The following is a 22,700-nucleotide window of genomic DNA, read 5'->3' on the forward strand; positions in this document are numbered from 1 at the left end:
TATGATCACCTTTCAATATATAATGCATTTTTAAAAGGGACCAAGAAAGAAACCTCTATGTCTGACCTGTAAGAAATGTGGGTAGGGTTTGTTATAAAGGGAGCTTAAGTATCATTTGGAAGGCTGGAAGGCTGGGTTGGATTCATGGAAGGTTCTCTTCTAACTGTGAGACTCTTCTAGTTGTAACTTGGATCACCAAAAATAAAACAGGGACTCTACAACATGAAGCAGTGGTGATTTTGAGCAGGGAACCTGAAGCGTAGCTTCTTTTACTTATCTATTTTTTTGTTTTTAATTTTTAATTTTTAGTTTTGGGGTACATGTGCAAGATGTGCAGGTTTGTTACATAGGTAATCGTGTGCCATAGTGGTTGGCTGCACCTGTCAACCCAGTGTGGTGATTCCTTGAAGTGTAGCTTTTATTCCAGCCTAAATTAGCATCATCTAATGTAAACTCATAATCCAATAAATTCTACAGCATTAATCATTTTTTAAAAAGGTCCTCTTAATGATGGTCAAACTGTTTAGGCAATTTTTGCTTCTGCCAATCTTAACTATTAGTAGTTCCTTGTTTACACCATGCTTCTTTCAACTTCCCTGTTTACTGTTCTGTCTGTCCCCTGTACTTAGAACACCCTTTCCTTCTCTTTTTAGCCCGTGTAATTCCTCCTAATCATTGTTCAAGTATTAGCTCCTTTAAAAAATCTCTGTACAGAGGAATATACAGAGGATACATTGATTCATTTTGTAGCATTCCACTCATCTCTATCATCACATTTACTCTTATAATGCCTTAAGCTCTCTTTCCTACTGAATCATAAGCAAGGTAGAGCAGAAAGAACACTTTTAATTTCCGTAGCTCTTTATACCTTGTTAAGTTCCTACCCTAAAGCAAGTATTCCACAAGTATTGTTTGAATGAAGGTGCATTATTAAGGTAGTGAGTCAAGAGGCTCTTACTCTTCCTTTTTCCACAAGGTTCGTAATCATCACAATGATTCCAGTGTTTTGTTCCCAAATCATCCTCCAGAAATCTTCAAATGTAGACTTCAAAGGTCCTTGGGTGGCAATGTAGGCTTTTGCTTTGTTGTAACCCTTCAAAATGACACAGCACAAAGTAAGATGAAAGCTGTTATCACAGAAGACCAGTAAATAATTCAAATGCTTTCCATATTGAATGGGCTTTGTTTTTAGTGAAAGCTCTGTACAGTATTAAAATACATTAAACAGTTTCTGCTGCAGTCTTCAATTTCCAGAAACAGGTTTATAATAACAGTTCTGACTTACATCAACATAGTTTGCATTAATGTAGTCGCTGTGCTTAGAGTCTTTTCCTGGTAAAGGTCTTAACTTCACCCTACTGTGATCATCTATAGAAGATAAGAAAAAAAAGCAGAAATAAAATGTGTAATTCAGAGACTAGCACCATTCTCAAGCACAACACAAGGCAATCAGGTAACATGACATCTCCCAAGGTAGTCTGAGAAAACTTTTGGCAGAACAACTAAATAGAGCAAACCCATCCCAAAATATAGAGCCACTCCTACATCTCCTGCTCTTAGAATGCAAACTCATGTAAAACCATTTCAAATTGTAGTCCTCCAAAATTTCCTTATTCTATATTTTAAAGCCAAGTTCAAAGGTATTTGCTTGTTCTGCATTTTAAAGCCAAGTTCAAAGGGCTTTGATTATGCCCTATGCCCGTGTTCCCTCCCCATTAATACAAATATAAAAGGGTGACTGATCTATTAAGTCCAAAACATGTATTAATAGTTTCAGGCAATTCCATTGCTAATTCACTTGAATTACCTGCTACCCTGACAGAACCTAAGTAATTGAGGAAACCAGAGCTTTTGTTAAGAGTAATCGCATTATAGGAATCTGAAGTTAATGTTCAGATTTTAGGATCCACTCAACCTCAGTTAATGAACAAAAGTTGGTAGGGAGGTGATGCATGATATGTGTATCTAGTTGCCCAACAGAGTGAGCTTGCTTTTTTTAGGATAGCAAAATAAGTAGAAGGAAGCTGAGGTCATAATTTTCCCTAGGTAGAAACAGAATGGGCAAAACCCAATTTATGTTTCTGTTTATAGTCATTATCATAAAAGTCTAGTTGAAAAAGAAGTCCAATGAGTGGATCAGCATAGGCATTACTGACCTCAGAATATATCAAGCAATTTTTGAGAGCCCTCTATGTTTTTGGAACTGTGAACTGCTTTTGTTGTTCTGACAAACTTTCAGTTTAGAGTTGACATGAAACAGGTGTTGCTTGATATAAACAGGCCCCAAAGGAAAAATTTCTCCTAAGGCATCTGGATCCAAACTGTTATGCCTTAGTAGCCATTAGCTGTATATTGTTATTTCTTAGACTGACAAATAAGACATTAATAGATCAATTTTGGAGGTGATTTGGTGACACCCACATATACCTTGAAAGTTGTGATGAATCTGAGAGAAGGTTTTTCATACATCATGTGTCTGGCTCATTCACAGTCTGATTTTACTTGTTTCTATTATATTTCTATGCTATTCTTAGCTATATAAAGGCATTAATATAGGGGTAGATGAAGGCAGGCAATGTGCCCAGAATCTGAGTGGCCAAGAGAACACCAAAACCTAACTCCCTGAATGTTTAAAAATAAAATTACATCTAATTTGAAATTGTGAAAGTAAAATCACAAATGAAGTTGTGGAAGTGCAGTTCACATTTAACCAGAGATGATGGTTTTCTAGCAAAACACCATGACCTTTGGGCACATCACACATTAGTTGCTTTGATTTTCTCCTCCTTTTCTGCCACAATACTTTTACCAAGGCAGTAAGTAATGTTTGCCATTCGAAGTAAAGGATACTGTGGTGGAGAGAATGGTGTGTGTGTGTGTATGTATGTATAAGGCACAGATGTGTATATATCCTTGCCTGATTTCTCTGGTTAGAAAGGAGGTATATCTGGATAGACAAATCCTCATAGTCACAGCAGTGGTGAGCCTTGATTGAGTGAGTTGGCCGACAAATACTGCCAAAGTCAATCCAAAGACTGGGAAGAGGTTTGACTTTCTTCCTTGTTCGCCCCTGCCTTTTTAAACCAGTTCATTTTTTCAGAAAAGTAGAACAATCAATCCTATTCAAAAGTAAGCTGGAGTTTTTGTAACATTTCATTTAGAAGTAAAACTATCTTTGTTTATAGAGGACATCGTGTATATGGAAATTCAAGGAATCAACCAAAAATAACTACTAGAAACGATGGATTCAGCAAGGTTGTAGGATACAACCTACAATTATATTCATATACACTAGCAATGAGCAATCCAAAAATAAAACTAAGTAAACAATTTCATTTACATTAGCATCAAATGGAATAAAATACTTAGGAATAAATTTAACAAAAGCAGCACAATAGTATAGTTCAGAAACAACTGTGGAAAGAATAGCCAAAACAATCTTGAAAAAGAGGAACAAATTTAGATAACTCACATTAAGAAAGTGAAAAGACAATGCACAGAATGAGAAAATAGTTGCAAACTGTATATTCAATAAATGATCTGTATCCAGAATATGTAAAGAAGTCTTACAACTCAACGAAAGACAAAAGTAAGCCAGTTAAAAAATGGTACAGGATCTGATTAGATATTTCTCCAAACAAGTTATACAAATGACCAATAAGCATGAAAAGATGCTCAACATCACTAATAACTGGGGAGATGCAAATCAAAACTATAATAGGATACCACTTCATATCCATTAGGAAGGCTGTTATTCTTTTTTTTTTAAACAGTAAAAGTTGGTGAGGATGTGGAAACATTGGACCCTTTATATATTGTTGGTGGGAATGTAAAATGAATAGCCACTTTGGAAAAGAGTTTGATAGTTCCTCAAAATTTTAAACATAGAATTATCATATAATCTAGCAATTGTACTCCTAGGTATACACAAAAAAGAACTGAAAATATCTGTCTACATAAAGACTTGTACATGAATGTTCATAGCAGTATCATTCATACTAGCTGAGAAGCAGAAAATAAACAAATGTCCATCAAATGATGAACAGACAAAATCCTGTATATCCACACATTAGAGTATTATTCAGCCATAAAAGGGAATGAAGTACTGATATATGGTACAACATGGATGAATGTTGAAATCATTATGCTAAATTAAAGAAGCCAGACACAAAAGGTCACATATAGTATGAATCTATTTATATGAAATGTCCAGAATATGCAAAACCACAGAGACAGAAAGTAGATATAGGGTTTTTAAGTGCTGGAGAGAAGGAAGAATTGGGAGTGCCTGCTAACAGGTTTCTTGCTGAGGTGCAAAAAATGTTCTAAAATTAGATTGTGGTGATGATCATACAACTCTGTGAATGAATATACTAAAACCTCACTGAGTTGTATTCTTTAGGTAATTTTTTTTTCTTTTTTTTGAGACAAGGTCTTGCTCTGCTCCCCAGACTGGAGTGCAGTGGCACAATCTTGGCTCACAGCAACCTCTACCTCCTGGGTTCAAGTGATTCTTGTGTTCTTGTGCCTCTCCAGTAGCTGGGACTACAGGCGCATGCCACCACACCGCATTAACTTTAGTATTTTTTTTTTTTCCAGAGTCTCTCTCTGTCGCCCAGGCTGGAGTGCAGTGGCACGATCTCGGCTCACTGCAAGCTCCGCCTCCTGGGTTCACGTCATTCTCCTGCCTCAGCCTCCCGAGTAGCTGGGACTACAGGCGCCCACCATCACACCTGGCTAATTTTTTGTATTTTTAGTAGAGACAGGGTTTCACCGTGTTAGCCAGGATGGTCTCGATCTTTTGACCTCGTGATCCGCCCGCCTCGGCCTCCCAAAGTGCTGCGATTACAGGCCTGAGCCACCGTGCCCGGCCAACTTTAGTATTTTTTGTAGACAGGGTTTTGGCATGTTGGCCAGGCTGGTCTTGTACTCCTGGCCTCAAGTGGTCCACCTGCCTCGGCCTCCGAAAGTGCTGGGATTAAACAGGTGCGAGCCACTGTGCCCGGCCTTAAATGGGTAAATTTCATATGGTATGTGAATTATATTTCACTAAAACTTTAAGAAAACATTATACAGTAGTGTTCAAGTTTTAAGTGGTCCAATTTAAATGCACTATTATATACAATTCTCTGCAATGTAGTCCTTACCATAATATATGTTAACTATAAATATCTATGCCCCTACCCTTAGTATCAAAGCATATATTATATGCCAGTGAGCCAAGCCCCACGTGTGGTCTTCTAGCCATAGAAGTAGCTTGTGCTCCTAGGGTATTCCTTGAGGCTCTGTATGAAGAATGTCCATTTGTTTGAGTCCCTAACCTACAGAATATTCCTGACCATGGAAATGTGATAGATAGGGGTAAGCACATGGACCAAAAGGCCTGGAGGCTCATCATTTAAGGTACAAACCAATTATGTAGTTTTTGAAAGAATGCTTTGAAATTCAGCTTGCTTGATTCAATTCCCAATATTTTCATTCATATTAAAATATTTGGCCCCTTACTATCACACCGGTCTTTTAAGTGGGGGGTAAAAAATTAGGCCCTTACAGACAATGTCAATATAACCAAGTGACATTCAAATTTTGGCTCCCAACATCTGATATGACATCGCTTCATGTGAAAATAGTGAAGCTCCAAACATTTTCTTTCAGTCACCTTATTAAGCTCTCTGAGCTCTGACAGCCTAATGAAAGGCTAAGGGGGAAGAAAATGTCCCTACTTCTACACTGTTGAAGATGGGCTAATGAGAGGTTAGCTTGCAAGTACCATTCTTTCTTGGCATCCTGCTTCTGATTGCTTGGCTTTCAGCTTATATCTAGCATGAAAATTTAATTTCCTCGCAGTTGAAGACAGTTTAAAGTTTATTACTCACATGCTAAAATGTTGATGTATCTGTTTTTGTGCTTGTTTTCTGGATGATTGGAATGTTCTGCAGTGATGTTCATATCAGCAGTACAGCGCTGGACTTCCTAGTGAAGAAAACAGCAAGATTATAGACACAGGTTAGAAACAAAGGAACACCATATATATTTAAAGGCATAAAGTATTTACTTACTCCCTAGCCACAGCCACCATTACCTCCCCAATCCCAACTTTGGATATAATTATTAATATATTTATAACAAGTTTATGAAGAATGTGAAGGTATAAAGATTTCATTCTTTACTATTTCATCAATCATCTACTTTATTCTCGATTTTGACGTGGTCCCTGGGATGTTAAACAATATCTCTTTTTGAATATTCTCACCCAGTCTATGGGTGAGAAAAATATTCAAAAAAATAGTCAACCATGATGAACAGAAAAGAGGTCTGATAAAGCTCTGATGGGAGCACAGAACAGAGGAAGGCTTTAGACAGTTGAAAAAATTTACCCGAGTCTTAAAGAAAGGGAATTTAAGAAGTATAATCTCTACCATGATTTGCAATATGCTTAGAGGCCTTACAGCCTCATTTTATCATTGTGAGGGTGCACTGACTTTAAAGACTCAGTGGTGAAATAACCCTAATAATACCCCAACTAATGGTTATATCTCATATATACAGTCTTGACAAATTATTTGTGAACTCTAATATTTTAAAAGTTATCCTTCTTTGGAAAAATAGCAGTAGCAGAAATAATGCTGTTATCCTACCTTGGCCGTGGATATAAACATCATCTATTAGCCTAATACAACATTGCTGAAAAGCCAAATTTTTCTATACTATATGCTTCAAACCCAAGAAAGTACTGGAGCTAACTAATAAGGAAGTCATTAGCAGTGCACAGCTGCTACACGGAGCCTGAGCAAAGTAACACAACATTATCAGGAGAAATGTTTTACACAGAACAGATGTAGCAGAGTTTAGAAGCATGCAGACTTTTTTTCACAAAGGAGTTGCCTAGCAATTATGGATGTTTTCCATAGTATTTACATTAAACATAATGAAAACAATGAACTGGGTTGTCTTTTATTTTCACAAAGTACGGCCTAGGGAGAAGTACACTTCTTCTCTAGAAGGAGGAAGTTACTGTACTCAAAGAATTTAAGGTATAAAAGCAAAGAGTTTCTATCTGTTGAAAGAAACAGTATTCAATGACTTTCCAATTGTTGGACACTGTAAATTGAAGTTTCCATAATTATAGTCCTTCCTAGCTGTCCATTAAAAAAAAAAAAAAAAAAAAAAAAAGCCCCACAGGCATTAATTCAATCCACCTTTCGGGGAAAGTGTGTTTCATGACAGTTTTTACCCATTCCCTACTCGTACTAAACTCCAATATTTTCTGTTCTAACATAGTTTATAACCTATGGTTTGGAAAACATTGGTTTAAGGAGCTTTAAGGCCATCCTTTGGCTCTTCCCTAAAATGAGATAATAAAGTGTGATCACAAATCAGTCTACATAAGAAATGAGCAATGCCAGCCAAACTTAGAATATTGGGACCTGCCTTTTGAAACTGCCTTATAAGACCCGAGGCATGCTCTTTTGAAGAGTTTCAAGGCAGATAACTTTTGAAAATGGATTTGAAACAAGTTTTTTTTCTTTTTTTTTTTTTTTTGAGACGGAGTCTCGCTCTGTCGCCCGGGCTGGAGTGCAGTGGCCGGATCTCAGCTCACTGCAAGCTCCGCCTCCCGGGTTTATGCCATTCTCCTGCCTCAGCCTCCCGAGTAGCTGGGACCACAGGCGCCCGCCACCTCACCCGGCTAGTTTTTTTTTGGTATTTTTTAGTAGAGACGGGGTTTCACCGTGTTAGCCAGGATGGTCTCGATCTCCTGACCTTGTGATCCGCCCGTCTCGGCCTCCCAAAGTGCTGGGATTACAGGCTTGAGCCACCGCGCCCGGCTGAAACAAGTTATTCTTTTGTTTTCAGGTTTTGAAGGTCACACCTTTGGCATGTACTTCTTCAGGGTTGAGTTGTTCAGCTATCTTATGCTGAGAGATTGTGGCTTTTAGTACCTTAGTCTGAGATTTACTTTGTTTATTGATGTTTTTTTCCTGTTGTATAGATCTGACCACCCTAGCTATGGACTGAAGTTGGAGCCTCTTTTCTAATATAATGCAATTGACTAAGACTGCTTGGGAGCAGCTGTCAGTATTGTTTAAAGCTGTCATTCAATATGGCCAATCAAACTTTTTGTTATCTAAAACCCTTTATCTGATCTGTTGCCTCTATTTCACTTTTCCAATTATATGAATGACAGAAACAAAAAATTGTAATAAATATTGTCAAATCTGATTTTATTAGAACCCATGGGGTTTGCCTGAGGTCTTCTAATTTTGTCATGTAGATAATAATGTGATCTGTAATTCCTTGCAGTACTGCCTGGCTCATTTAGATGCTGATAATATCATCTGATCCTGGAGTGGCTTTTCTCCATCAGAACTGCCATTTCAACATTAACATGATTTTAATAGGTGTTAAAAACCCTTTAAAGAGACACTGGCCAATGGAGTAGGCATTGTAAATTTACCTATTCAGAACTCTGATAGTTTAAGCTTGTTTATATTTTACTCTCTATATAACAAAGCTAGAATTCTCAAAACGAACAGTTTGAATCTTTACAGGCACATAAGCATAGGAGAAGGCCAACAGAAAACAGGTTTAAAATAAAGCAAAAAATCAAAGACTGAACAAACCCTAAAATTTGATATACCGAGAATTTTAGGGAGGTGATGTAGGCTAACTCACTTCCTACCTAGAGTCATTGATGCAAGAGGCTGTTTAAAGAGCACTTAAAGACCTACTGCCCTACTATACTGTGGCTCAATTCAAAAAAATAATGCAATAAAACATCTAGAAATCTTTCCGATTTCTCAGTTCCAAAAAGGTAGCTGAGAATAAATTATTTGGATCTGGTTACTAAATATTAGACCAAGTAGGGGTAACATTCTTAGTGCCTGAGTTCAGGCAGCCTACAATTGTGGTAAAGAGACTGTTCTACAGAAGACTCATGGGTTTAGGTCATGGAGTGACCCAGTGCATGTACAGTGTCGGACACAGAACTGGCCTTTGACAGGTGCTGGTTACACTGCAACTTTCAGCCCCTACTCTCTTCTGCTCAGGGTTTAAATTGCTGCCAGACTGATTTTCTTCGAACGCTGTGCTGACTTCATTATTCCCTTCCTCAGAAATGTGTGGAGAGATTCCACATTCCCTTAGCCAGGCTTTCAAGGTCCCATCTTATCTTCCCCTCCCTTCCCAATCCCAGACAATATTAACTCCATACCCTTTGAAAAGACCATTTGATTTCCTGCTCTTTGCTTTATTGCCATTTACCTTGGTAAGAATGCCTGTTCTCTTCCTCTATCCAAATCCATGTATCTTTATCTAAAATGACTGCATTTGCCCCCCAGAAAACTAACCCATCTTTGGAGGGTATAACACAGCATTATTATCCTGTAGCTGATCTCTAACATAAGAATTATTTTTCATGAAATCTGGCTGTCTCCCTTTTATCTCCCTCTTCACCAAAATCTTAAACAAGTGTGAGATCTCATAACCGTTTAAAAATGTTTTTCTTAAGATATTTAAGACTCAAACTGGCATTTTTCTCGAAAAGGCTTAGGAAACTAACTCTACAACAAGCTTATCCAACCCATGGCCCACGGGCCACATGCGGCCCAGGATGGCTTTGAAAGCAGCCCAACACAAATTTGTAAACTTTCTTAAAACATTGAGTTTTGTTTGTTGCAATTTTTTTAGCTCATCAGCTGTCATTAGTGTATTTTATGTGTGGCCCAAGACATTTCTTCTTACAATGTGGCCCAGGGAAGCCAAAAGAATGGACAGCCCTGCCTACAGGCTCATTTTCTGACCTCTTGCAGGCAGCAGTCGGTGCAGCATTATACCTCTGACCAGAGACTTCCCTATTATATGTCATCAGCAGCCCTGGACATCTCCCTTCATTCCCTAAAGTGATTGTGGCCACTGGTCCCTCAGAGCATGGGCTCAGGTGGACAAAGCTTTGTTCTTTTGATTTAAGATGAACTAGCCTAAATTTAGCACAACTGGTTAACTGTAATAGAGACAGTCCCCCAAAGGATCTTGTCAAGGGGCTGTGGACCTTTGGCCTCATCCTGCACTCCTTTAGACTTCTGATTCTCCCAGTCCCTGCCTGTTAATTCTTCTGACTCATGGAGCTTTGGAGTGCCTTCCTTTTGAAATAGTATGCTAGCACTGGTCTTTTGGAAGCCTTCTGCATTATGTTTGTGGGGGCTGAAGAAGAGTCTGTCAATCTTTTAATACTACTCTGGGAAACAACTCCCTGGGAAGGACAGTGAGGTTAAAGTTAGCTCAGGTAGCCAAGGGAATGGTGTCATCCAACGCTATCACAAGAAAAGGACTGACGTTGTTTCTAGTGACTGCAAATACTGTATGATGCCACTTTTCACGGTCTCTAGAATTTATCTGACAAGAACAAAAAGCTGGCTTACATTACAGCAACACTTCTAGACAGAGTCAAAATTACCAGTGAATTGTTTTTCTCATTCGCCAAGCAGTACAGTTCTGAAACTATGATAGTTATTCACCAACTTTTTACTTCCGAGATGTTTAAACATGATGGGAGAGAATTTTTGCTGAAATCTCCAATGAAAATACATAGGTGCCTTTCTCCTTTGCACTTCTTCAGAACTTTATGCCTGTACAATAGCACTTATTTTGCTTTGTCCTGTTTCTGTTTTGGTTGTGTACACTCTGGCCTCCCCCAATACCAGATTGAACTCTTTGAGGGCAAGGACTCTAATTCATATTTGTATCTTATATTATGTCCAGAGAATGGCAGATCATCAGTAACTGTTAGACGGGTTGTTTTAGCTCCTCTTAATGTCCAGTTGTTAACTTTTCAATTGTATTTTTCATCATTTTAAGACTAATTTTAGGCCTGCATGTTGGATACGATTTTTATAAGTCACACTCTCAGCTATCTTAGAAGGCTTGAGACCATAAAGATCATGTAATGGGCAGCTAATACTCCTAGTTGGGGGGTGGTTCGTAATTTGGCTGCTCTCCCCACCTTTTTGTATTGTTAAGGCACTGTGGCACTATCAGTGCTAGTCACTTGCAAGCTTGCTTATTTCTCCTTCTGACCTTGGCTCATTACAGGACATTACTCTGGCTTTTTGGTGTTTTTTTTTCCTGAGACAGGGTCTTGCTTTGTCGCTCAGGCTGGAGTGCAGTGGTGCAGTCATAGCTCACTGCAGCCTCAATATCCTGGGCTCAAATGATCCTCCTGCCTCAGCCTCTGAAGAGCTAGGACGACAGTTGTGCATCACCACACCTGGCTAATTAAAAAAAAATTTTTTTTTGTAGAGACGGAGTCTTGCTGTGTTGTCCAGGCTGGTTGGGAACTCCTGGTCTCAAGTGATCCTCCCGCCTTGGTCTCCCAAAGCATTGGGATTACAGATGTGAGCCACTGTGGCCCAGGACACTACTTTAATGAGAGTCTGGATGGTGTCAAGGTGAACCATATGAGTTCAAGTCGGATACCCTGGTCTTAAACCCTGCTGCTGCCATTTCAAAATGTAGCCACCCACAGCCTCAGTTTTCTCATGGGTAGTTTTGTCATCAGTAAAATGGGGACAATAAGATAGCACCTACGTCAGGAAATAGAATGATCCATGCACAGTGCTAACTACTAAATGCTAGCTATCATTATTCCAGGTAAATGGGTCTGGAAATCTGAGACTGGGATTACCTTAACTCTCTTACCATAATAAAATTTTGTTTTTAATTACACAAAATCTTTTTCTATCCTTTCTTATAAAGCCTGTTACTATCTGATTATAAAATAGTCATAATAGCTTCTTATGTAGCCTATTACCAGTTTTCCCTTTTAGCAGTTACCCAAAAGGAATACTACTCTTTTAAAAATACTTCAAATTTTCACCTAATTATAAGGTTACAGTAATATTGGTGAGCTTTTTCTATTTTCTTACTCTCCCTTTTACGTTGCTACATTGCTGTTCTTTTTAGAAGAAAGCATTTTCTTCCTATTCTGAACAGCTGATTTTAAACCTTTCAAACCTGAACAGATTGTGAAATGACAACAGTCATTTCACCTTCCTGCCTGCCCTCCCCATTCCACTCCCATAAGTATCAGCTAATACTATTTAAGCTATAAAGTTCAATGTAGGTGATTAAAGCTTTTAGCTGCAGTATATGTTTTTTAGGACAGAAATAGGGTACAGATGCCCAGGATTTGTTAGGAAGCTTGATTTTGATGCAGCAAAGCCCATTTTAAGTCAGATCAAGTTTACAGAGGTGTAGCTGATTATTTTGAATAATTAAATGGTGTCAAAACCAGCTGTGATGAATAGCACTGGGGTCTCAAATCATAAATAATTGAGAAACTGGAGTTGCATTTGATCATCCTGATCAAATTCGGCTCTCTAGAGGATAAATGTTTGTCCTGAATACCATCAACATTGTTTAATGCCTCAATATTCTTGCTCAGTCATCCAGCCAACAGTCAATTGAACTAAATCACTTTAACACCACACACATTTGCTGTCCTCATGAATACAAAATGTTTGACTTAAACCATGTTCTTTGTAGTTGAATAGGCACCTTTTTTAGTAAGCATCTAATGGCATTAAATACTTGACATGCTTTTGTTGGTTCCATAAAACATATGACTTCACAGAATAAATCAGAGGTTCTTTCTACCACCTTTGTTTTCATTCTGCTCAAAACAACAAAAACTAACAAAAAACTAAGAGAAAGACTTAATTTAAAACAAGTCATCAATATAATTGCCTTTATGATAGCCTTTTGGGATTCCAAATTTGCATAGACAGTGGCTTTTCATCCTGTTTTTATTTCTCATTGTTCATTCAAGGTAACTGCACCTTCCAGCTGTATGATTCCTAGATGATCTTAAAGTGCTTACCTTCCATTACTTCATTTTGCCCTGCAACCAATTTTGTTGAAAGAGATGGGTAGGTTAACATCATCATCATTATTTCCATTTTAAAGTAGAAATGAGACAGAGAAAGGAACCGACTTACCCACAAAGCTAGAAGACAGCTGAGCTGCCATGAAAACTTGGCCTCCTCGACACAACTCTTGCTGCCAGAGATGTGCCTTAGTTAAGCGCCTCAGTGAAGAAAAGGGCAGTCTGTTTAATAGCTCCTCATTGACACCCTGTCACTGCTGAACTGGCACGGAACCCAGAGTTGGCAGGGTGGTACATGCCTCTCTCTACCTTGTTTCCTACACACCAGTTCTTAAAATCAGAAGGCTGTGTTAACCCAAGTCTTCTCTCCAAGGATTAATAATCATGAAAACAACAACAGTCAACCTTTGCATGGTTCTTAACAATCAACTCAGCACTTTCAAAGATGTTAATCATTTATTTTCTCCAACGACTTTACAATGTAGGTGACATTGGTGCCATTTTTTAAAAACGGGAAAACTGGGAACCCGAGATGAGGTGATTGGCCCAAGGATTATGAAGCTCACTACTGATGAATCCAGCATCCAGTTTCTCAGACACCAAACCTGCTATCTTCACTACACCATGTGCATTGCAGAAAAGACGTGGAATTAGGGAGCCTTGTATTATGATTGCTGTTCCCAGTTAGAATTAGATGAAGCAAGAACCTGGAAAGCAATCCCTACCAGTTTGCTTTTCTATCACTAAGTTAGTTCTTTTGTAGAAGTGCATGTTCAGGACAGGTACAATCAACTCCCCTTTCACCTAAATTTTATTTGGAAAAGAATGCCTATTAAAATTATAGATGAAAAGAAAAAACTCCACTTTCCACAGTTATTGTTTTGTTATGCTTGGAATGAATTCAGTTCAAGCTTACAAAAATCTGCGTAAAGTAAGAGTTAAGTTTCTGGAAGTTAACTTCCAGCTATGAAACATACCTCAAAATCCTCGGAGAACCCATGCTGGTTATTAGAATAGAGCTCACCGATGTGTTTGACAAACTGTTTGACAGGAATGGCTTCCATGTCATCTGGGGGAATAAAATAATATTCAAAATTACATAGAATACTTCCATAAAACAAATTACACTGATAAAGCAAAGCATCCTTAAGACAAATAGTTGATTTCTGCAAAGCACAAAATAATTGTATCACACAAAATAGATGTCCTGAAGAAAAGTCTCAGGATTTATTTTACATTAGGATCTCATTATGACTTCAAATGCCGACAAGCCAGGTTAAATACGGTTTTTAAAAAAAAGGTACATAGAGAATTCCCTTTACTTTTTATATTCAAGGCAATTTACATAGTTAAATTACCACAGCATACTCTTAACCCGAAGTGTGAATTTATCAAGGGTACCCATTTGCCAAGAAATTTTATCACACCAGGGGTTTTTTTTTTTTTTTTTTTTTTTTTTTTTTTTTATTGCTGTTCAATGGGGTCCAGCTTGAACTTTGAGCGATTAAGTTCTATTTCCAATCTTTTAACTTTTAAGCAATCATTTATACACAATTATAGATAGATGCCATTGTACCAGCTGGCTCTGGGTACAATGCCATCTATCTTTAAGTGTTCAAAATTTTAGCTCAAGACAGCTGTGTCTACATGATGCCAAATAATCAGTTTGACTGAATTAACTGGATTTTTTTGGTGTTGACAGACTAGGTATAGATTCAGGAAGACTCCACATTCCCATTTATTTTGTGTTGTCACTTCAAAAGGAGACTTTCAGTTCATAAACCCAAAGTATGTTTTAAGCTTATTTATCATGATACTTGAGTACTGCTATAAAATAGCCACACCCAGCTAACTGGAGCTCCCCAACCTCCTTCTTCCCTTCTCCCTCGACCCTCCCCCACAAATATTTCCTTTTAAAAATACTCTGCTGAATTTGAGATAAACAACAGACATGACATTTACTTTATTCAGAGTGAAAGATCTTTGGCAAACGCACAAACATCTAAACTGCCACAGATGCTTTTCTTAGCAAAGGGTATGAAGATCTGTATGTGTAAATGAGGTCCTACTTTGGCAAGAATTTTATAGATCCAGGCCTGACAATCTGATTTCTCTTCATCTGGTGACAGTTAACATTGACTATGTCATTCCTTCTCTTCTTTCTTTCGAGAGAGCAAAGCTCTAGGGTGGCTTTTTGCATCTATTGACATTTTCAAACTTGAATCATTCTTAAGCGGAAAATAGCATCTCTTATACTTTGTTTTAGGAAGGTGACTTATATGTTCATAATCCAAGTTGCTTAGCATAGAAATGTTACTTATCAAATAGGTGGTGCTCTGTAAGTACAAATTCTTTCTGTGTGAACAATTAAAGTCCTAATCGTGTTAATAGGCAACCTTATGAAAAAAATTGCCAAGTTATTTACAAATATTTCAGAATTGAAGATGTTCATGAATATGCAATCATTTTGCATGCCCAACAAATCTATAGCTCTCATGATGTAACCAGCATTAACAGAGTAAGCGGAGCCAAAATGTTTCTCCAGAATATTTAGCAGAATGCACAGTTCAAGAAAAATTTCCAAAATTATCTGATCACTCCATTTAAAATGTTTAGAAGTAAGCAAATTCTACAATAATGATCAGTGGCAATGAAAATGATCTCAAGTTGACAAAAGGGTTACTATGTACAAAGCTGGAGAGTCTCTAAATGATTAGCCCAAGAATAAACTCATTTTCAAACAAGAGGCAAAATGGGTGAGATGGGACACAACCTAACCGCAGAATCACTCTAGTATATAGGACTTTCATTTACTTAGAAATGACAGATACAACACTGTTTTCAAGGGCAGAGTGACATATTTAGTAGAGTAATAGGTTGAAGGCAACATTTATACGATAATGATAGTTTAGAATTTTAGATTCCCGAGAACTTACAGTGCTGTGATTAAGAACACGGACTCTAGTTCAAAATAAGAAAAAATATGTCAGCTTTATAACTGTTTTACTCTGTAAGGTAAAAACCACAGCATTTTAAAGGCGTAGCCCACCTCACATCATTAAAAGAAATGCTTTCAGGTTAACTGCTTATTGTTTTTTCCTGCAAAGTGCTCAACTGTAATATCCAAGCTAATGTCACACACATGGCCAGAAATCAGTATGCCTGCTGCCACTGTGGCTAGAAGCAGCAAAAATCCAGCAGAGCTCAGTATGATAATCATGGAAATATATGACTCACTAGTCTCTCCAATTTGCATCTTTATCCAAGGATGCCTAACCACACCCTCTGGGTTTCCAGGCACCACCAGTAATGTCACAAAAGTACCAGACAGGCGGATATAAATACAGATGCATGCCGTACTGACCACTGTCAGCTACCCAGATAATACAGCATTTGCCCTGCAATCAAGATAAATAGCTGAGGAGTCATAAATCTCTGTTCTTTATATTGAGATGAATATAAGGCTATGACTAATTATTCTAATCATTCTCCTGTCATAATTTTTCTATTACATTCTCTCAACATGAGCCAGATGATTATAAAATCAATGTAACTAGCAGAAGGCCAAGCAATTAGGACAGCATCAGAGGCCTAATCTGCTCAATTTTTATCTGGAAAGGTCCTGTGTGTTTTAAGAAGACATTCATCCAAAACATGTTATCCCCACCTAAATGTCTTGAGTTTCATTAAAGATTGCAGAGAATATTAGCAGCACTAACTAGGCCAGGCACTTTCTGTGTCCTTTATATGTATTAACATGTATGCCAAGAAATGGGTACTCTTTTCATATGCATCTTGCACTTGAAAAAAGTTTAGAATGGCAGAAGCTGGCTGCAGACCCTAGATAAAACTGCTCTGGCTCAGAGAATGGGAAACCCCTGGATGAAGCCGTTTCTGAGCACCTAGTACTCAGCCAGATATTAGAGAGATGGTTTCTGCTCAAGGACATTTGTGTTGGTGAAGAGATGAACACAAGGGAGCGCAAGAACAGTGTAATTATGTGGTAAAGACTACAAGTGCCATTAAAAGGATGGGTTTGATGACTTCAGTGAGAATAAATGTCACTAAGGTAGTGGTAGTGGTGGGAGAAGCATAAAGGAAAAAAAGGGGCTGGAATCAAAGTGAAGATGTTTTCAGTGACTGAAGATTAAATGGGAGATTATTATGGTATAATAAAAGCAGGATAATGATAAAGTTGGTAGAATGACAGGAAAACCACTATTTATTAAGCCCTTACTGGTTACCAGGGACTGTGCTAAATGTTTTTCACACATTTATCTCTGTAAGAACCAGATGAAGGGAACGTGATTATTCTCACAGTACACATAAGGAAACCGAGGCAACTTGTCCAAAGACTCAGTTAAGTGGCAGAGCTAAGATTTGAACCCAGGTCCACTGAACCCAAAGACTGTATTCCTGTGTACTGTAATATACTATTTGTCTTCATTCTCAAAGCACTACAAGTTCAAGGAATAACAAGAAATTAAACTTTTTAATTCTTAGTATCTTGGTTAATCTGGTAAATATCACTTGATAATTTTGTGTTAATTTTTTTTTTTTTTTTTTTTTTTTTTTTTTTTTTTTTTTTTTTTTTTTTTTTTTTTTTTTTTTTTTAAGGCAGTCTCTGTTACCCAGGCTGGCTGGAGTACAGTTGCTCAATTGTAGCTCACTGCAGCCTCAAACTCCTGAGCTCAAGTAATCCTCTCACCCCAGCCTCCTAAGTAGCTAGGTATAGTTCCATCCCACCATGCCTGGCTAATTTAAAGAGATGGAGTCTTGCTGTGTTGTCCAGGCTGGTCTTGAACTCCTAGCCTCAAGCAATCCTTCCACCTCAGCCTCCTGAGTAGCTAAGACTACAGGCCCATGCCACCACACCTGGCTTATATTTTTTGTAGAGATGAGGTCTCGCTATGTTCCCCAGGCTAGTCTCAAACTCTTGGGCTCGAGTGATCCTTCTGCCTCTGCCTCCCAAAGCACTGAGATTATAGGCATGAACCACTGTACTCAGCTGCTATTTGTACTTACAAAATTTTAAGATACCAAAGGTTTAAACTAGGCAAAAGTGGGACCACTACCATTATCACTAAATCACTCAATTATAAAATGACTGACACAGAGAATCAGTACCTGAAGAAGTGGGCTTATTGTTATTAAATATTATTTACCCTTAAGTTCCCAGATTTTAGCTTTTGGTGGTTAGAATTAAATTATGTACATAACTGGTCTTTTATTTTGTTAAATTCACAACAAAACCTTCTTATGTACTTTTGATGAAGCTTGAAATTAGGTCTGTAGGTACCAAAAGCAGAGCCTCAGAAGAGAGTGAACTGATGAGGGCAACTTCTACTGAGAAGAAAACACGAAAGCTGAGATAACGCTGACCTCAAATGCAGCACTGTAGGCAATAAAGAACAATGCATTCGAACATAAAGCTGTTTCCAAAATCTACAGTTATGTATCTGCTGTACTTGCATCTATCTTCAGAACTGTTAGAGGGAAATCACCAATACTTTATGCCTCTAACCTACTCATATATGCCAAATTTGCTTTCTCTTAATCTTAAGGAATAACAGATCAATAAAAAGAGAAACAGTTAGCTTTCTTGCCCATAGTTTTTTTATTTGATGTTAGAAAGGAAAAAGCAGCAGCCAAAGCTGTCCCTGAACATACACCATAGGGAGGAGCCGCACAGAGGGCCCAGCCTGAGTACACTGCTCCTGGTAAGACTATTAGCATGTAACTCAGTAAAACTGAGTATCTGTGATTCTTATCAGCCACCAGTGATGGGATGCTTCCTGTCAATCAGGAAACCAGAGGCAATGGTATGAGTGGAAAAGCCAGAGCCAGACTGCAAGACTCCACTTCTCTGATTCCCTTTCCTCATCTGTAAAATGGGAGTAAGAGTACTTAATTCATAGATTATTATGAAAAGTAAACAAGGTAACACAAGTACTTATAAGAGTGCCTGGCATTTAGTAAACATTTCATATCTATGATTTGTTAGGTGCTACTTGCTTTACATGCACAACCCTATGTTCTAGGGGCTGTGATTACTCTAATTTTCTTTTTTTTTTTTTGAGACGGAGTCTAGCTCTGTCGCCCAGGCTGGAGTGCAGTAGTGCGATCTTGGCTCATTGCAAGCTCTGCCTCCTGGGTTCACGCCATTCTCCTGCCTCAGCCTCCCGAGTAGCTGGGACTACAGGCACCCGCCACCGCGACTGGCTAATTTTTTTTTTTTTGTAGTTTTAGTAGAGACAGGGTTTCACCGTGGCCTCGATCTCCCAACCTCGTTATCCGCCCACCTCCGCCTCCCAAAGTGTTGGGATTACAGGCGTGAGCCACCGCGCCCGGCCGATTACTCTAATTTTCTAGGTGAGGAAACTGGCTAAAAGAGACCAAGGAGCTTGCCCAAGGCTACTGTCATTATCAAGTAATAGGGCCAGGCTGACTCCAAAGCCTGGGTTCTTCCTTATTATATTACCTCCCTAGAGCTTACATTTAAAAGAAACTTTTCAACAAAAAGTATTGAAATGATATTCTTTGGCTTTGAGGGTAAGCTTCAGTACCTGGAAAATTCACACTGGTAGACTGGTCACCTTGATGATGCCAGGTAGATAAAATGTTATGGCATTTACCTTCCTGACAAGATGCTTAGCTGCTGCAGTTGATTGACTTAAGGTCTATTTAATAAAATACCCCTTCTTGCTTACTCTGGAAGTGTGTGGGTATTTATATAAATACCATTAAGATTCCAGAGGTCCTTAAGTCACCCACTCTATGAGCAATCCCTGTAAAGTTCATTTAACCCTTGGCAGATCTCTCAACCCTATCCTGAATTGCAACCAAATCTCCATGGGCAGAGAAAACATACAGAGCCCTAGCATAGTACTTGGCTCAAATCAGTGCAGCTCAGACCTTACCCACCCCCTTCCCTTCACCCTGCTCCAACAACTGGCCTGTGATCAGGTAGTGTTAACCATACCTCTAGTGGATAGACCTCATTTTCAGGAATTCAGCCCCCTGCCCCTCCTGTATGCCCTCTCAGTCTCTCAGAGGCCAAGTTCAGGCCTTTCACGGTGTTTGGTAATACCTTTGTGTCAACTTAGGGAGATAAAGCAAATATGAAATAAAAGGACATTATCAAGATTTCCTGAGTTAGGACACAACAAAAAGATTTTTGTCTAAATCACACTCTTAGGATGCATGGAGTGTTGTGGAGGTTGGAACATTTTATTTCCTGCCATAAAAAGAAATCTCTTTTCATTTATGACACAATGCAGTCAATAAAGAAAGGGCTTCATTATAGTCAAAAGACCAATGAATCTCCTTTGGAGATAATCTCTGTATAAATAAAATATGCCAACAAGGTTGGTTTAATCCCAAGGGTTTTAAACTGCATGTTTAAAACCCCTTTATATTCTGGCACCCTGCTGAAGCCAGTGACCTTCAAATTATTAAGATGTATTTTAACTGCTGGAAAGGCATGAATCATTTCTGAATTTCTAAGCTACTGGTTAGCAGCAACATTTTGTTTTGTAATGCTCTTATTAGAAAGTTAGATTTTCTAATTTCCAGAGAAAAGCATTTGTAAGGACACTTGTGTCTGACAGTGCCGTATTTAGAAAAGCCCTTTCAATATGCTCTGTAACAGGTTAATTTCATGAGCTAAGTTCTGATTTTTTAAAGTTTATATATAATGAAAGTCTAAAAGAATAATATAATGTAGTGAATGCTTCATTAATAACTGCGATATTATTCGTTTTTTTCAAAAGAATATTCCTGAGTCACTAGATTTTTATAAGTACTTGTCAGTGTTAAGAATATTATGGATCTTAAAGACAGCATTTTGTGACCACTTCAGTATTTTAGAAGATGGAAAGCATATGAGGGGACTGACAGCTGGGTTACTGCATTCAGTTATGCTTTATCCTCACACCAAAACAATGGGAAACCAGTAACCAGGGAACATTTTCTTTTGAAAAACCCTCAGTGAAATATATTGAGTCTGAGCCCCTTTCATTCTCCTGCAGAAGTCACAGTTTAACTTCTCTCTCCTGCTCCTGCTTTTCCCATATGTCATGCATGGAACAGGCACTAATCATTCAAAATCTATCTGATAAAAGAATTGATACTACCTTTATAGTGATTGGAAGCCAACCTCAAAAGCACTTCTTTCAAGCTGGATAAATACTCTTGCATTTTGAGTTTTTTCTAACATGGCTAATTAACCTCAGCCACCATATATATTCAGTCTCTGTCTAGCATTTCCACATTTTGCGTAAGTGTTAGGTGAGACCAGGGGGGAAAAAAAAAGTCCTCATTCTTAAAAGACTGTCTTTGCTATACTAAATCAGAAGAACACACTGAATATCCTAAATTCCTGTTAGAATTAGTAAAATTGATCATTCAAAATTCTTCAAAAATTCCTATAAACTGCTCTCTCAAAGGGATGAGTATCAAAGGGTTAGCAAAGCTTTCCTTAATCATTTACCTATTTTATAATAGTTTCCAAAAGTTAGTATAACTTACCAATTCCATGTATGCTTTGGGATTTAAAGATACAAGCTATTTATTTATGAATTTTAGCCACAGCAGAATCAACCAAAGTTGCTGAGTTAGTGTCTAAATTTGTTCAACATTCAACATGGCTGTGACTTGTTTCCTAAGTCATTTAAATCATACAGACCTATTTTTGTGCAGGGAATGGATGTTTTGCTGAGTTGAGTCTTTCAGGAAGGAAAAGAATAAAAATAAGTAGAGAACAGAGATGAGGGGAGATTTTTTAATATGGGGAAAATGTCAACCCAAGAATTATGAATTTCCCTCCAGGAGGATGAAAGAGAATCTAATGGAAAACCAAATGGTCAGTGCTAGTGAGAGAAGTTAATGATCAAGAACTCAGAAAAAACTAAAGAGAATATTCACATATATTTGAAAATGCCTGGACTTAATGAAGCAATATCCGAATGAGGAGTCTGAAGTCTTGAGATATCAAAACTGTCACAGTCGTATGCCAAGAGGTGGCAGAGCCATTTATAAGCATCTGTGCTTTGAAGTCACAGAGATAATTCCAGTGTTAGCTCCACTGCTTAGCTCTGTAACCTTGGACAATTAAAAAAATGTCTCTGAACCTCAGTTTCTTCATCCAGAAAATGGGGGCATCAACCTGTACCTGTCTCTATAGGACTGTAGTGAAAATAAACATAATATACTTTGTTGGTAAATGCTCAATAATTATTAGATAATGATTTTTTAAGAGGCTAACTGTAAAATTGGCTCTGGGAACACAGTGTATTGCATATTCCACAGTGACGACCCTGGAGCTCTATTTTTACAACAGCTTGGTACTTAAATTTTCAACTTCACCCTGTTGCACATATTTTTAGCTAGTATAATGATTCAGTTTACTCGTTATGTCTGTTGTCTACAAATATCTTTTTAAAAAAATCAATTATAGAGTGTGAAGAGCCCAAGTGGTAAAATAATTTGACAGATCTGGGGCCCAGTATTATTGTTATTTAGGTTTTGAGCAGGGATAAAATACAACTGAGATTGATTGGGTAGAATAAATACTTCATAGGAGCTCTATAAGTCTCATTATTTTTAGAAATAAGAACAATTGGCCGGGCGCGGTGGCTCAAGCCTGTAATCCCAACACTTTGGGAGGTCGAGACGGGTGGATCACAAGGTCAGAAGATCGAGACCATCCTGGCTAACACAGTGAAACCCCGTCTCTACTAAAAAAATACAAAAAAACTAGCCGGGCGAGGTGGCGGGCGCCTGTAGTCCCAGCTACTCGGGAGGCTGAGGCAGGAGAATG

The 22,700-nt window shown here is 38.1% G+C and overlaps 1 protein-coding gene and 1 long non-coding RNA gene across 2 annotated transcripts in view; one reads left to right on the forward strand and one right to left on the reverse strand.

Moving 5' to 3' along the window:
- LOC105552650 overlaps positions 1-6,934 on the forward strand; it is a 55,095-nt gene extending 48,161 nt beyond the window's left edge. Inside the window, exons 4-5 of the long non-coding RNA XR_001008049.1 lie at positions 4,600-5,496; positions 5,544-6,934. This is a non-coding gene — a long non-coding RNA (uncharacterized LOC105552650). The remainder of the gene's footprint in view (positions 1-4,599; positions 5,497-5,543) is intronic.
- The window catches only part of PTPRG (protein tyrosine phosphatase, receptor type, G), a 602,014-nt gene that overhangs the window by 25,658 nt on the left and 553,656 nt on the right, over positions 1-22,700 (reverse strand). The window contains exons 14-17 of the mRNA XM_011998353.1: positions 13,858-13,949; positions 5,877-5,973; positions 1,286-1,368; positions 959-1,093 (exon numbers count right to left, since the gene is read on the reverse strand). Of these exons, the coding sequence (XP_011853743.1) occupies positions 959-1,093; positions 1,286-1,368; positions 5,877-5,973; positions 13,858-13,949 (407 nt within the window). The remainder of the gene's footprint in view (positions 1-958; positions 1,094-1,285; positions 1,369-5,876; positions 5,974-13,857; positions 13,950-22,700) is intronic.

The sequence above is a fragment of the Mandrillus leucophaeus genome, unplaced genomic scaffold, assembly GCF_000951045.1.
Source record: "Mandrillus leucophaeus isolate KB7577 unplaced genomic scaffold, Mleu.le_1.0 Scaffold57, whole genome shotgun sequence".
NCBI classification, from domain to species: Eukaryota; Metazoa; Chordata; class Mammalia; order Primates; family Cercopithecidae; genus Mandrillus; species Mandrillus leucophaeus.